At 40.0% G+C, this 15,736-nt stretch overlaps 1 protein-coding gene across 26 annotated transcripts in view; it reads right to left on the reverse strand.

Annotated features, from left to right (window-relative positions):
* Positions 1-15,736, reverse strand: part of LOC143029778 (histone deacetylase 9-like) — a 454,521-nt gene that overhangs the window by 36,950 nt on the left and 401,835 nt on the right. For 23 of the 26 annotated variants that reach the window (XM_076192726.1, XM_076192709.1, XM_076192718.1 and 20 more), the window contains 3 exons: positions 7,206-7,332; positions 6,262-6,395; positions 5,204-5,392 (listed from right to left, as the gene is read on the reverse strand). In XM_076192726.1, the coding sequence (XP_076048841.1) occupies positions 5,204-5,392; positions 6,262-6,395; positions 7,206-7,332 (450 nt within the window). The remainder of the gene's footprint in view (positions 1-5,203; positions 5,393-6,261; positions 6,396-7,205; positions 7,333-15,736) is intronic. The other 3 variants (XM_076192733.1, XM_076192719.1, XM_076192712.1) reach the window with 1 other exon arrangement.

Raw genomic sequence — 15,736 nt, forward strand, 5'->3', positions numbered from 1 at the left:
TCTTTCCACCTCTATTCTGTCTCACCTCCTCATTTCTCTCTGAAGAAATCCATCTTAAAAAACATTAGCTATAGAAATCCTATGCAAATGGCACATTCTGCCTCAATGTGGCAAAATGCTTTTTTCAGTTTACATTAACCACTTCAGTACAAGTCAAATTCTCACACACAGCACTGGCTGTCATATGTACACTGCATCACACTACTTGCATTATAAAACATAAAGTCACTGCTGTATTACTCATTCTCTTTTACTCTGAGTAATAATAAACACACAAAACATGATCAAAGCCGTTCACAGGATCAGAGGGTACCTCATGTACAACTACAAGAAAAATATATAATCAAGACACTGACACCAGCATCCTCGTGTACCCACTTGAGCCTCATGACTCTTATGTATGTGTCATTGTACAGAAGTGGTTAATAATAGCTAACCTGCACATACAAGCAGTACTTAGTTTCAGTGTACAATGTCTGTAATCTAAAAATAAACTTTCATTAACATACTTCATAGAATTTTGGCAAAGCTTTCAGTGATTTAATGCAATTCTGTGGCAGCAAGAAATATATATTTGGAGATTCAATGAGTTTTCAGTACACATGACACTGAATACTATAAGCAAAACTCTGACCAACAATATGTCATCAAAAGGGAATGAGAAAAAAATGGGAAGGTTTAGAATAAGATGGAATTAAGGTGAAGGTGTATAGAGAAAGAGAGCACTGTGTGTGTGTGTGTAAGGGGGAGAGGTAGGGACAGAGTGGGAGTGAGGGAGCACTCGAGTTAAACCTTGTGATTCATTCAGTGGCAGCAGTAAAAATATCATCCTCTGACACTTGGCACACACACCTATCCTCTCCTGCCCTCAGCATGACTATTTATACCAGCACATAAAATCTTCAACAACCTTCCTGGCTCTCAGGCATAATAATGGAAAATTAGAATTTGATCAAACCATTGTAACAACCCTATTTATAACTACAAACTACCCAGTAGGATCAATAACTAAGTCTAAGTTATCAGGGAATACTGAGAGTGAACCAATAAATATATACAGACAAAATCATTTGTGCTTCAGGATAACTAATTAATTGATACATGTTTCATCTCTTGAGATACAGAAAGATACCTGTAATCAACTGTTTTTTACTTACCTGTAATAAACAGTATAAGAGCTACATTAGTGTAGTCCCTTTTTTTGTGTGTGTGTGTGTTACATCTAGCATTAAATTAATTTGTTTTTATTTTTTTTTTTTTTTTTTTTTTTTTTTTTTTTTTAAGGTAATACAAAGGTTGATGCATCTGTATGGAAAGTTATATTTCCTGACATCCTTCAGACTACCGGGTACTTGTAATTCTATCTATTCATTTATCTATTTTATATTGCCATGCCCTCTTGTTATTTTCCATTCCAAACAAAGATTTCCCCTGTCAATTTTGCCCATTCCTTTCAATGTTCTGAACACAGCAATCAAATCTGCTCTCCTTTTTTCTAATGAGGTGAGATCCAGTTTTATTAATCTCTCCTTATTTGGTCTGTTGGCTAGGCTGGGGACCATTTTCATTACTATTCTTGCATTCTCTCAATCTTAGACCCTTTTTGTGTGGGGACCACACCTGCATATATCTTAGGCAAATCAGTTTCTCTCGAAGTTTTCTTTCTTTATCATCTCTCTTTACATGAAAAGAAATGCCTCTCTCATGGAATTTCATCTCAGATGTTTCACCTTGATCTTGGGTCATGTGCTGGACTTGTGATTGACAGCTATTACCCAAAGCCAAATGAGAGCTCAGGTGTATATGGACCACTCCATGGGTAATGCACCTTAAACACACATCACATCTTACTCAAGGGGACACACATGGCCTGCAGTGTTAGTGAAAATCTCAAGCCCTGACCAGGACATCTCAGGTCTATGCCATCATGAGCCCTCAATGCTCACTTAATACAAGAAGAAATCCAATTAACATATTGAATATTTGTCATCTAAGAAAGAATATACCACCTTCAATATACACTATAAAAAAAAAAAAAAAATTGCTTCCCATATTATTCTGTCTTGCATCCTTTTTTAAAATATCAATACCACAACCATCGATAATTTTTCATACAAAAGACCGTTGCAATTCAAAATGAATAATGGTGGGAGGGAGGCAGAGAGGAGGGGATTAAAGAGAGAGAGAGAGAGAGAGAGAGAGAGAGAGAGAGAGAGAGAGAGAGAGAGAGAGAGAGAGAGAGAGAGAGAGAGAGAGAGAGAGAGAGAGAGAGAGAGAGAGAGAGAGAGAGGGAGAGAGGGAGAGTGAGGGAAAGAGTGAAGGAAAAGGTGAGGGCATAGAAGGAAGAGTAAAGAAGAGGGAGGGAGGAACGGAGGGAGGAGAGAGAGAGAGAGAGAGAGAGAGAGAGAGAGAGAGAGAGAGAGAGAGAGAGAGAGAGAGAGAGAGAGAGAGAGAGAGAGAGAGAGGGGGGGAGTAAAGAGAGTGGGGAGAAAGAGAAAGAGTGGGAAGAAAAGAGAGAGAGAGAGAGAGAGAGAGAGAGAGAGAGAGAGAGAGAGAGAGAGAGAGAGAGAGAGAGAGAGAGAGAGAGAGAGAGAGAGAGAGAGAGAGAGAGAGAGAGAGAGAGAGAGAGAGAGAGAGAGAGAGAGAGAGAGAGAGAGAGAGAGAGAGAGAGAGAGAGAGAGAGAGAGAGAGAGAGAGAGAGAGAGAGAGAGAGAGAGAGAGAGAGAGAGAGAGAGAGAGAGAGGGGGAGACGGGGGCAGAAGAAACAAGAAGTATTCATTTCAAATAGTGTAACACAGCTAACAAAAATAGGAAGAAAATGAAAGAAGAAAAGCTTTAAGCTAGAAACCATGGCAAGCACAAAGACCTCTATGAATAGTATGTGTGGGATGCAAGAAGGGAACAGTGTGCCAACCAAATACTGTACACAACTACACCTTTCATACCACTTTCATTCATACATACACTTGCACTGGTTGGTACACACACCTGCAATTCTCATGACTGGACTGATGACCCAAATGTCACAGCAGAGGAGAATATTAGAGAACTATGACTAATATCCTCCTCAGTGCAGACTTGCAATTTCTCTTCATTCTATTTCACATATTTCACTTCTCAAATCACTAAGTAAGCAGATTTTCAATGTCTGCATTAACTGTAAAAGAACTAAAAGGAACCAACAATGGGTACCTGCAATTGGTGGGCCTGTGATACACACATTAGTAAGTGTCCTTTCCACGCTGCCTGTGCTCAAAATACATCAACACTTCCACCTACCACTCTAACATCCAACCTACCACCCTCCCAAACTCAAATCCATATCTATTTTTCAGTTTATTTTCCTTTAGTGCTAACACATCCATTGTCTCACAACTCTGCTACCAATAAGATTATATATATACATATATATATATATATATACATATATATATATATATATATATATATATATATATATATATATATATATATATATATATATATATATATATATATATATATATATATATGTATATATATATATATATATAAAGACATGCTTACATTGTTTTAAATACTGGCCAGATTCCCAAAAGCCAACATTCTGATCTCGTCCATTGTGAAGACAAGATCCACATCCACGCCACTGCAAGAGCCATGTGACTCAAATTCGTGATATGGCAACCCAGATGACCTACAGAGAAATCATCTCACAGCTTGCAAGAGAGAGCATGTCTATTTTGCATACTAAGGAGAATATCCTAAAGAGAAATACAGCATGCTGAATTATTTATCACTTTTAATGAAATATATATATATACATATATATATATATATATATATATATATATATATATATATATATATATATATATAATACATATATACATCAAAAGACCCTTTCCCAATAATAAGGGGTGGCCAAGTCAAAATATATACCCCCTCTAAACCTATACCCAACCCATCCAAACCTATTCACTGACATTCCCATCTTAGCTCTTCATAGATGAAGGGTCATCCATCACACTCTTCTGGTCAGAGACAATGCCCCAAGACAGAGCACCTCTACTGTAGGTCACAACAGCTAAGCCGACCCTTGCTTATCCCTAATGCTACATGGCAAACCCTACCCCCTCATCCACTCAAAAAATATATACAGCAGACAAGATGAAATACCTTCAGACCATGTCGTTTACTCATCAGTTTACACACTCTCTTTATTCACACTTATCTTTAACACTTTCCCATTTTTGCACAACAGACATTACTCTTGCATCCAATAATCCCACTCACCCCATCCATCCACTTCATTCTTGGTCTTTCCTTAAAGTTCCTTCAATTTACTTTCATTTTCCACATTTTATTTTCTAGTTTTCTTGAATTAATTCTTTCCATATGCACAAACCATCCCAGTATTTGTTTATCAATCCTTCCTGCCAACTCTCTTTCCAACCCCAATTTTTGCTCTAACTTCTCATTTCTCACTCTATCCATCCCTCACCATACTTCTTGAACACTTCATTTCAAATATGTTTTGGTCCTTCCTTCCCCACTCCCTTATATTCCAAGTCTCTACTCCATACACTGTCATGGGTACAACTACTCCCTCATGCAGTCTTCCCCAGATTCTTCCTCACACCTAACTTTAAATTAATTCTTTGTTTTGGCTTGTCAAATTTCCTCTCTGCCTCTGCTACCTCCATGTTCTCAAGTATCTGTGTGAACACATCTCTACTACCATGCTCTCTATATCCACATTTTACTTGGCTCACTTCCAGTGGGCATCATCTCTTTTCTACTATAAACAAATTATGACTTTGTTCAACAAAGAAAAAAGAGACAGGCCCCCATGTGTTCCTTTTCTCTATATTACAATTTGGCAAATGCATCAAAATGTCTATATATAAACATCAAAATGTCTATTCATATATAAACATCAAAATGTCTATCTATATACTAAGGGCTTCTTCCACCTTACAATGGAGTTAGCAAGTCAAAAGATATGCACCCACTCCCACTCATTCCATAAAAAAAAAAAAAATAATAATAATAATAATAAATAAATAAAATCAAATGAATAAAAAAAAAAAAAAAAAATAAATAAATAATAAAAAATAAAATAAAACAAATAAATGAATAAAACTGCACTTCCAGCAGAACATATGAATTTTCATAAACAGCAGATTATCAAACCATTACTTCCAAGATAACTTCACTATACCTGCTTGAGGAGGTTGCGATGATGGTCCATGGCTTGTTTAGCATCGTACTGGTGGGGCGGGGTGGTGCCTGGAGGGGGACCATGAGGCAAGAAGGTGGGAGGTGTACCCTGCAGCATTGGATTGCCCAAAGGTAGGGGAGCCGACTGGGTCCTGCCCAGAGGCCTCTGCAGTGTACGGCTTAATCTTGCCTAAGAAAAAGATCATATATGGTTAGGACACGAGAACACTCATAAAGACCACGAGTCATTACAAAGAATTTCCTTTGTTTTTGTGTAGAAAGCGGAGGATCATGTTGTTGATGTCATATTATAAGCTGGTTGACATACAATCACAAGCATAAATGCAGTGTTTACCTAACCCAATGACTTAAAGAAATAAACCAGTTGCTGAAAACACCTAAGGTTACTTAGACAAACTAAAACACTAGCCAATACAAATAAAATGGAGGCCTCCCAACAGACATCATCAGTGACATTGTTCAATCTAGACCAGCAGAAATCTAAGTAACATCCAACAATCAAATTGAATGGCCAACTTCTCCAACAAGAGCCCTAAAATCTTGGGCTTCATTTTTTAAATATACTGTCTCAAGCTTCACTAGGTGGAAAACCCACAGCCCCAAAAAAATCGGCAACACCCCTGATCCACCCAGTAATCTCTCTGTGAAGAAACTTTAAACTATTCTCTCAATTGTGCTGGTATGGGACCATTTCTACGTCACTGGCTGAAAGTAGTAGAAGGGAAGCACCTCCTGATGGAGGTGAAGGGGTAAACAGGTTGCAAAAGTGGGCAGCTTTCTTGCAGAACTATCACAACCATGTTCCTATTATTGGTCTTCATCAGGGTGTAACAAGTTTATATGACAAAATCTTTTATAACTGGACATCTTATAAGTCTATTGCTGTTTGCATCTCCTCTATGTTCTTTTGTACTTATGTACTAAATACATCAATTTTTACCGAGCTCTCCTAAGGTGTCTTGACCTCCACCACAATCCTCTGTGACCCCCCCAACCAAACCCCAGCTCAAAACCATCCAGGCCTGGGTGCCTCTTTACCTGTGCATCATTGAGTGGTGTTGTCCCTGGGGGAAAAAGGCCAGGCATGTGTGCCAGGGATCCACTTGTCTCCATGGTAGTGACCATCTGACGCCCAATGATGGGGGATGTGCTATGGCCCTCACCATCAATCACTGAAATATATATACAAACATACCATGGAATTTAGCTTTACCATGGAGCATACAAATACTAATCTGGACCAAATCTACAATTCTTATTTGCAATATGGGTCGAAATACAAGGATTTTAACCACCTTCCTTTTTATTCTCTAGTCTGACTTCCATATATATAATATATAATATATATATATATATGTATATATGTATATATATATATATATATATATATATACATATATATATATATATATATATATATATATAGGGAGAGAGAGAGGGTGGATAGATGCAAAAATATCATATATGAAAAATGAGCAAACTTGATCATGTGGAAATATAAAGGGTGATTTTACTGACAGAATAAAGATTCCCCCCAATTATGTGAGGCCCCCAACTTTGGGAGCAAACAACATGGGTGTATACATAAAGGACAAAAGAAGAAAATGAGGAAGAATAATATGTGGAAAGAGGAAGATGTAAAAATTAACAAAAGAGGAAGATGAAGAATCGTGAGAGTGAAGGATGACAAGTAGGAATAGATATGATAGCAGTAGTAATAATAGTAGTTGTGGGGGGGAAGAGGAGGGGGCAGAGGAAAAGGAGGAGGAGGAGGAGGAGAAGGAGGAAAAAGAGGATGACAAAAAGGAGGAGGAAGAGGAGGAGGAGTGTAACAGAATAAGGATGGGTGGACAAGAAACTTGAGAGGAAGAATGGAGTGGAAATTATAGACAGAACAAGATAATGTTGATGGAAATTGGGTTTGGATGAATCCTATCACCTCTCTCTCTCTGGAAACTAGACAATACTGCAAATAAACTCACCAGGCAGTGTTGGATAGTAGGGGAGTGTAGAGGGGAGTACATGGCCAGTGAGGGGCATACCCATACGGGCAGTCATCGCTGCCCGCACCTCTGCTTCAGACACCATGGACCGCTTGCCACCCTCCTGCTGGGGGAGAGATGGTAGACACACATCAGGAGAGGGTTGAGGAATTGGCAAATTAAATCTTCCTGTTCCCTTCTGGATGAAGTTGGTTGCAGCCATGTTATCTTATTCAGTTGTGGGTGGCCACAATATCAACATCAGAACCCTTCAAGAACATCAATGGAGGGAAATAAGGTCGTTTCAACCCCCGTTGTGGTGAGATCACCTTGGCTGGATGAAGTAAACTGGTATTTGCTTGATAAATACAAGTGATGTAAGATATTGCTTGGTTAAACCCGAACATACTGGGTGTCAGTTTCCCTTTTTTTCTGACTGGAAACAGGCTATTTTATTCATATTCATGGCACCATTTAGACAAGGTGCCTCACAAATTATTATTATGGAAACTGGAGGATTCTGGGGAGTTTAGGGAACCCCTTGCAATGGATAATAAATTTCCTGGAGGGTTCATAATTAAGGAATAGATGTCAGTATGGAGTATTAGTGGAGTCTGACAAGGGTCAATACTGATATCCATAATGTTTTTTATTTATAATGAAATTTGAAATAAAAGTAAACAAATGAATAAAATGTAAATTGTTACACAAGAAGTAGACAGAACATGTGCCTGAAGCCATACATATACCAAGGCTTTTTCCCCCTTACAAGGGAGGTAGCCAAAAAGGAAAAGCCATAAAATCATTCCCACCCATTCCATCCCTGAATAAACTCCACACCCCTCCACCCTCCCTCATATCTTAGCACCTCCTGGATGACAGGTCATTACTGCACCTTGTCCACTGTCCTGGGTCAGAAGCAGTGTCGGAAGACACAGCACATCCACAGCAAGGCCGCTTCATTAAATTGGCGACCCCCCTCTCCATCCCCCCAATTGTAGAAAATAAGTTTCAACAGAAAAAAATATACATAGAACATAAGAAAGGAGAGTGCAAGAGACCATAAGGCCTACACTAAGCAGTTCCGTGTCCATTACCACCTATCATCCCCATCTAGAGATATTTAACCTTCTCTTAAAACAATTGATAGTTTCAGCACTCACTACATGGTGACCAAGTCTATTCCATTCTATGTGTAAACTAATTCTTGCCTATTTCCTTCTTAAATCAAAATAATTTGTCCAATATAAATCCACTACTGTGAGTTTTGCCCTGTTGTCTTAATATGATGACCTTGTCTGTGTCACACTTGTTTATGCCCTTTATTCACTTCAACACTACAAAGGAATGAAACACTGGCAATGGGTAAAAGAACATAAGAGACTATGAATGACTTAATCAAAATTGTTGCTTTAATGAACATTTAGCACTGACTTTAATTTCCCTGGCTGACACCCTGGAATGCATTACTGATTTCATGATGGACTCTTTCTTTCCATCACTTATTCCATTTTCCTCAAGCATGATGCTATTACCTGTTTTTACGTTCACACAATTAAAATGATAGAAATATCTACTGCATTCTTCCACCCCCCCCCCCCAGCGAGGTCGCTCCATGGCGATCAGCTTGTTTTCGTTTTACATATAAATCTATTAATTTTCAATTCTAATTTTATTAATTTATTTTCTATTTTATCAAATCGCTTATTTATTTTTTCTACTTATTTTCAAAATTACTTATCTACTTATTTCCACACACAAATATACATACATACATACGGTATATATATATATATATATATATATATATATATATATATATATATATATATATATATATATATATTTATATATATATATATACCGTATCCAAATCGTTGACCATCACATATTTATCATTTCAACCTCAATTTCTACTATCGAAGCTAATATTGTTGCTAACAATCTTCATAACTAGAACCCTAGTTACTCTCCTTTTATCACGATTCCCTCCCCTCAAGGGCCCTCACATGGGAGGGGGGGGGCATATGCCCGGGGTCAACATTTCTACTCTGGACTTGCTGCCCACAAGGCTAACAAAATAATAATAATAATAGAGGTCAAACAAACCCTGAATATTTTACCGTAATCGACGTTTTTTTTTTTTTTTTTTTTGCATTAGAATAAACAAAAAATAAATATTTCCCCTTATCCTTTCTGCAATGGGAACATTGAATAAAAAATAAAAAATAAATCAGAAAATACTAATACAACCACCTTGCAGCCTGGGGAATGTTTTTCATATTATTTATGAAAAATATACTCTTTAATATTACTTAATAATACGGCACACACAGCAAATGCATATTCTATTGTGTATACTTGTATCCTATAATCACGTTGCACAAATTAGGGTCATAGGCAGTATGTATGGTGGAGGTGAGATAAGCTGACGGGAGGGGGAGCACTGAGAATCTGCCGCCAAATGTTGGGATTTTTTTTTATCCCCGAATTGAATGAAATCACATTGATTATATATATATATATATATACATATATATATATATGTATATATATATATATATATATATATATTTATATATATATATATATATATTTTTTTTTTTTTTTTTTTTTAAGGGGGGAGTGTCGCAAATCTGTGTTCATAAAACGGAACGTTCAAGCTTCAAGGGTATTCTGTTCGGAGGTGACAAGTGGTTCTCTGGGTTTCTGAAGAAACCCAGGGTCGTCGTTCTTGAATTTGGCACTTTGAGTGAGTCACCCCCCCCCGCATACACACACCGTTCACAAACCAATGCTCCCTCAATATGTACAGATCATTTGTAATATTTTGTTGACGGCCCTAAAATAATTTCCCCGTGCAGGTAAACACAGTATTATCTCACTTGGCAACCACGCTTCGCTATGCGCTTTTTGTCTACCTGCCACCGCCAGCCTTTCTCTGTACACAACTCGAGCCTGACGTCAACGGAACTTAGTTCTCCCATTGGTCCACCAAGGCTAGTCGTCACTCTCTAAATACCAATTAACGTCTCGCTGGGCAAACCTGCGACTTGACGTCAGCACACTGGCGCCCGCCGATTGGTTATGTTGAAGGAAACGTCAAGGAGGATAACTGCAGATATTAATACATTCGGGGTTAATAGATTTGGCATGTTAGCTAGATTTGCAGATGCCTTGTCTGATAACAAGTAGTGACATGGAGAACGCTGCTAAGTTTTCTTCACAGCTACAAAACAACCGCTAAGGTCAAGAATGGACTGCTGAGGGAAGCATCCTAGAGTTCGCGCAAACACACACGTCTCACAGCTCAGCCAGACATTCCACCTGAGAAGGGAAGTTGAACCGTTGCAACTTCCTACGACCCGAGCCAAAGGGCATTCATCACATGTGGCGTGATGGATTTGAACCAGTATTTACTCCAAAACTGACATATACCTTTTCCCCTAAAACGACGTTCAAATGATTCCCGCCCAAACACATAAAATAGACGCTCAAAGCATTCCCTTTTCTTCAAGTCTTCAATTTGATGTTTACTTTCAGTTCTTCCTCCTATGAAATATATTTTTCGCTGTCCTAATTTCACAATTCCGCTTTTTTGCGATTTTTCTCGAAATATTTCAGTTCTTGGGAGTAGTGCATTTCGAACTACTTAAATAATGATAGAATTTAACTTTTTCTTTCTACAAACCGGTCCGTTCTATGTACGATTTTTTCTCGATATACAGGACATTTGAATTTGTCATGTTTTGTTGTCCGCATGATTACTGTTTGTGCCATTAATACATTTTTCTTTGCTTTGTATTCAGGACCCTTGTGATTGTGGTTAATATTTGCAGTAGCAGTGTTTTTGTCACTGACTGTAACCTTGATCATATATTACTTTTCTAATGTTGGGAACTTGGGTGTGTATTTTAAGGAGCCATTTTTAGATTTTATATTATTCGCTTTTAAAATCATCTTCCTTAATCAATACTATTCATGTGTTCTACAACAGGATATTATTTACAGCCACTCAATAAACCTTGTGTACATTAAACATTCATCCTTTTTTCTTCTTCTTCATCTTGGACTGATACTTATATTTCGTCTTTATATTTTTCAACCCCTTTTTTCATTTTGTCTTTGCCATCAAGCTTGCTACCAAGTATCCCAAAGACGTCTACAACTCACCAGTGCCTATCACGTCGTCTTCCACCAGACTCTAACAAGACTCCTTACAACTAAATTCATTCATCACTTTTACCCTAAACTGTTGTTCAAGTAGAATCGTCAACATTCTATCAAATTAAGGCCAACTGTGCTTTGATGCACTCTCACTTCATATTACACGTGTATTTACGAAATCCACCCATTTTATATCTAAGGATAGGCCACGCCCCTTCTATTTACTGACCAATCACAAATCGCATCCCAACCGTCACAGGCCCCTTTCACCCAATGCGCCTCATTCAGGATCAACAGTGTTTCGAAACGGAATGAAAATGTGCCTGGCTTACATAGACAACCCTTCAACAGCCCATTTCATTTTTCTTTCTACTTCCGCAGTTCAATTGGCACTGCAATTTGTTTTGTCCCGTTTCTCATCTTTCCCATGACGCCACTGACTGGGGGTTTGAGGCAGTCTTCCTCCGTTTTTCTGTGAATTACTTTTTGTTAGACGCAACCCGTAGGTTGTGTATTCACTCCTTCCAATAGGTCCTGCATCTCTTTTCTTCTAACATACGTATTTCCAGCTGTATGACTAGGATTCTGTATTAAAAAGGTGTATTCTTAATTTTCTTTCCAGAGCGCCCCTCAGTTGATATTTTGTGTTCCTTCTTGGCCTTTATGCAGCTCTTGTCAATTATATAGAAAAAGTAAACTGAGCATACGAGTTGGAAAAAAAATAACGCTGGTTTTCCTCCAACTGTACCGGGGAGAAAGTAAGTGTGTGTGTGTGTGTGTGTGTGTGTGTGTGTGTGTGTGTGTGTGTGTGTGTGTGTGTGTGTATGTGTGTGTGTGTGTGTGTGTGTGTGAAAACATTATTCTGCTGTCATCGCCATTATCTGTTCTTAATTTGTTCTTTCTCAACCGGAGGAACACATCTACAGCTTCGGTACCTCGCAGACCACCCTGGTTGACGGAGGTGATGGGATATTAAGTTTCATCAGCAGTAACCACCGTTTCTCTCCTTGGGGACATTATCGCACCGAGGGAGGCGGTAGAGAAGATAGGTTAGCATAACGGAGTGACAGCAGAACCGTTTTATCTTTTATGAGTGGAGATTAGCCTCCATTCATAAGAGGTGCTGGACCAAATAAATGACGCACACAAGCTGGAAGTCATCTACCACGAAGAATTCGAATACAAAAGCTTCAGAACGTGAGCCAAGCACACTCTCACCCGGTGGACCATCAGAACTCATCTTTATCCCGTTCGCTACGACGACACCTTTCAAGATCTGACTTTGACCTGCGCCAAGAGATTTAATTCGGCTTTGGACAGGGCCTGGTGGTGACAAAATTCACATAAATACAATCTCCCCACATCCTCCACCTAGCTCTTCTCTCTGTCCCCAAAGGATGCATCTCTCTCTCTTTCTCTCGTTGTCCTCTTTCTACTCCTTGAAGTGTCACGACATGGCAGCCCTCCGGATATTTCTCGGCGCCGCCCTGGGGCGCCCTGCTGCCGTGGACGCCCTTCCTTCACTCGCACCGACCAATTTGGCGTGCGGGCGAGCAGACGATCGCCGCCGCCGCAACTATAAGACCAAACCCATTGCCGCGCCCCAAACTATTTCCGTTCATAAGTTGGCTACCACTCTCATATTCTGAACGTGCATGCACAAAAAGCACTTTTAGTGTGTGTGTGTGTGTGTGTGTGTGTGTGTGTGTGTGTGTGTGTGTGTGTGTGTGTGTGTGTGTGTGTGTGTGTGTGTGTGTGTGTGTGTGTGTGTGTGTGTGGTGTGTGTGTGCGCGAGCTTCATCACGGTCTTGGGTCAAATGCTGGACTCGTAACCCACAGATCCTCTCGGAAGAGAGCTCAGAATTTGCATTTATACCGATCTACAGGCAATGATGTGACCTTACACACACACACACACACACACACACACACACACACACACACACACACACACACACACACACACATTTTGGGAAAACAGATATCACATGTTCGTGGAAATAGACTGGAAGGAATTCGTCGATACAAGAACACCAGAAAAGAAAGAAAAAAAAACATCTTAGATCGCTACAACTCGGGTGTGAATGAATGCGTGACTTGGCTAAGTGGAACAAAGAATCGGGTGAAGGACTGGTTTAACAAAAAATGTGAGACAGCTAGAAAGTCAGAGATGTGTTGCTTGAGGAAAGTGAGAAAAACACGAACAGAACAAAGGAAGAATACAAGAGCAAGAACGAAGACAGGAAGAGTAACTTTGAGAGAAATGTTACCGATAAATGCAGACAAGCCGAATTTGTTTTACAGGTTTCTCGACGATAACCTGAGACACAAGAAAGTAATATTTTAGCTACAAAAAGCAAAACAGGTCTGAGAAGACGTATCAGCTTTGGTTGAACAATAGTTCCCAACCAAATTTCACTGAGGAAAATGAAGTGGCGACAAAAATATTGGGTTAAGAAATATAAAAGCGAAAGTACAGGAGCCATATAAACGAAACACTACCTGACAGGTGAGCTCCAGGGTCTGACAAACTCTCAAACAGATAGTGAAGAAATGCAGATAAACTGGCGTATTACAAAAATTCATAACCAAATTGTATGATCATTTGAAGAAGTCCTAGTGACTCAAGGTTAGAGACAGTAGTACCGTTTCATAAATTAGGAAGAATGGAAAACCCCTAAGTGTCTCTGACCTGAATGATATTTAATGTGAAAAAAATGTGAACGATGATTAAGTCAAGTAAGCCACTATCGTCGCCTTTGGCCGCAGGCACCTACAGAGACGCCCACTATGCTACATCTTCGTCTACACAACAACAACAATAACACCTATCCTCTATCATGCAACCTAAAATACATCAACCCACTCGTCTTCCCACGGCACCAATCCACCTTCACCACTACTGCAACTCCTCCATTACAACCTGCATCGTTACAAAAAACGATGCAGATTGCATTTGGAACTACAGGCAATAGCAGAAGGAACACCACCACCAGCAGGAGGGACATCTTTCTCAAATAGCACCAACCACCTGCGTTACGGAGCCGACTACTGCGTCGGCAAGAATCTTCTATTACCATCACGATCGACCAGAAAGATGGGAGACAAGGAGGGGTGCATGGTGCTCTGAATAAGATATATATATATATATATATATATATATATATATATATATATATATATATATATATATATATATGTAGATATAGATATAGATGACGGGAAGTGAAATGCAAGAGGAAAATTGTGTAATTCATCGCCGATAATAACTAGTGTTTCCGTCCTCAGAGGCAGCATCGCGCTGAAGAGATGAAATCAGAGACGTGGGCGGCAGAAAGAAGGGATGGGAAACATTAGAACTGATGACCATTCTTCTCTGAATGGAGGTGCATCTCCAACGGTCATAAAAGAATGCTGCGTGACTCTGACATGTATGGGTGTCACTAAAGGCACTAAACTATGGATTGCATAAAACCTATGCAGTCAATATCCCATTTGGAGTGGGAAAAGGGAAGAGTACTGGGTTATGAGTGAAGGAAGGGTAGGTAATGAGATGTGTGTGTGTGTGTGTGTGTGTGTGTGTGTGTGTGTGTGTGTGTGTGTGTGTGTGTGTGTGTGTGTGTGTGTGTATTCACCTCGGATCTGCTGCAGTCTCTGTCGAGACAGCCAGACACCACCCTACGGCAGTGAGCTCAGAGCTCATTATTTGCCGATCTCTGGGTAGGTCTGAGACCACTCACACCACTGTGTGTCTGTGTGTGTGTCTGTATGTGTGTGTGTGTGTGTGTGTGTGTGTGTGTGTGTGTGTGTGTGTGTGTGTGTGTGTGTGTGTGTGTGTTGTGTGTGTGTGATGGGGGCGATATGAGAGAGATGGTGAGGAAGGAGGGGGGAGAGTGAGGAGGCTGGTGTGGAGAGAGGTGCGAATTTAGACTTGGCGGCCGGTACGCGGCGGCGGCGGCGGCGGCGGCGGCGGCGGCGGACACGCAAAGCAATGCGCCGCCCACCCGAGACGTCGCGGTTCGTACAGCCGCCGCCGCCGCCCGCTGCGTTGTTGTGGGCGTGATGCAACGTCACGACGGCAGGGCGACAGGAACCCACCTGCAGCTGAGACTCGCAGCCTCTCCTGCTGATATTATTGGTTGCGAAAACAACAACAACAACACCAAGAACCAACGTCGTGTTCAGCCATGGCAACATGAATTCAAACATCTCCAACAGCAATCCTTCCATGAAAAGAAGAAATTCATTCGTACTCGTAGCTGACCAAAAAAATTGCATCTTCGTTCTTTTCTGTCATGCTTTCTCGCTCTCGTTCTCTCTCACGAGGTCTGAAGGATGAAGACCTCGAGATGTCGCCTTGAAGG

This window comes from Oratosquilla oratoria, chromosome 11, assembly GCF_046742065.1.
Source record: "Oratosquilla oratoria isolate Oo_2021 chromosome 11, ASM4674206v1, whole genome shotgun sequence".
Classification (NCBI taxonomy): domain Eukaryota; kingdom Metazoa; phylum Arthropoda; class Malacostraca; order Stomatopoda; family Squillidae; genus Oratosquilla; species Oratosquilla oratoria.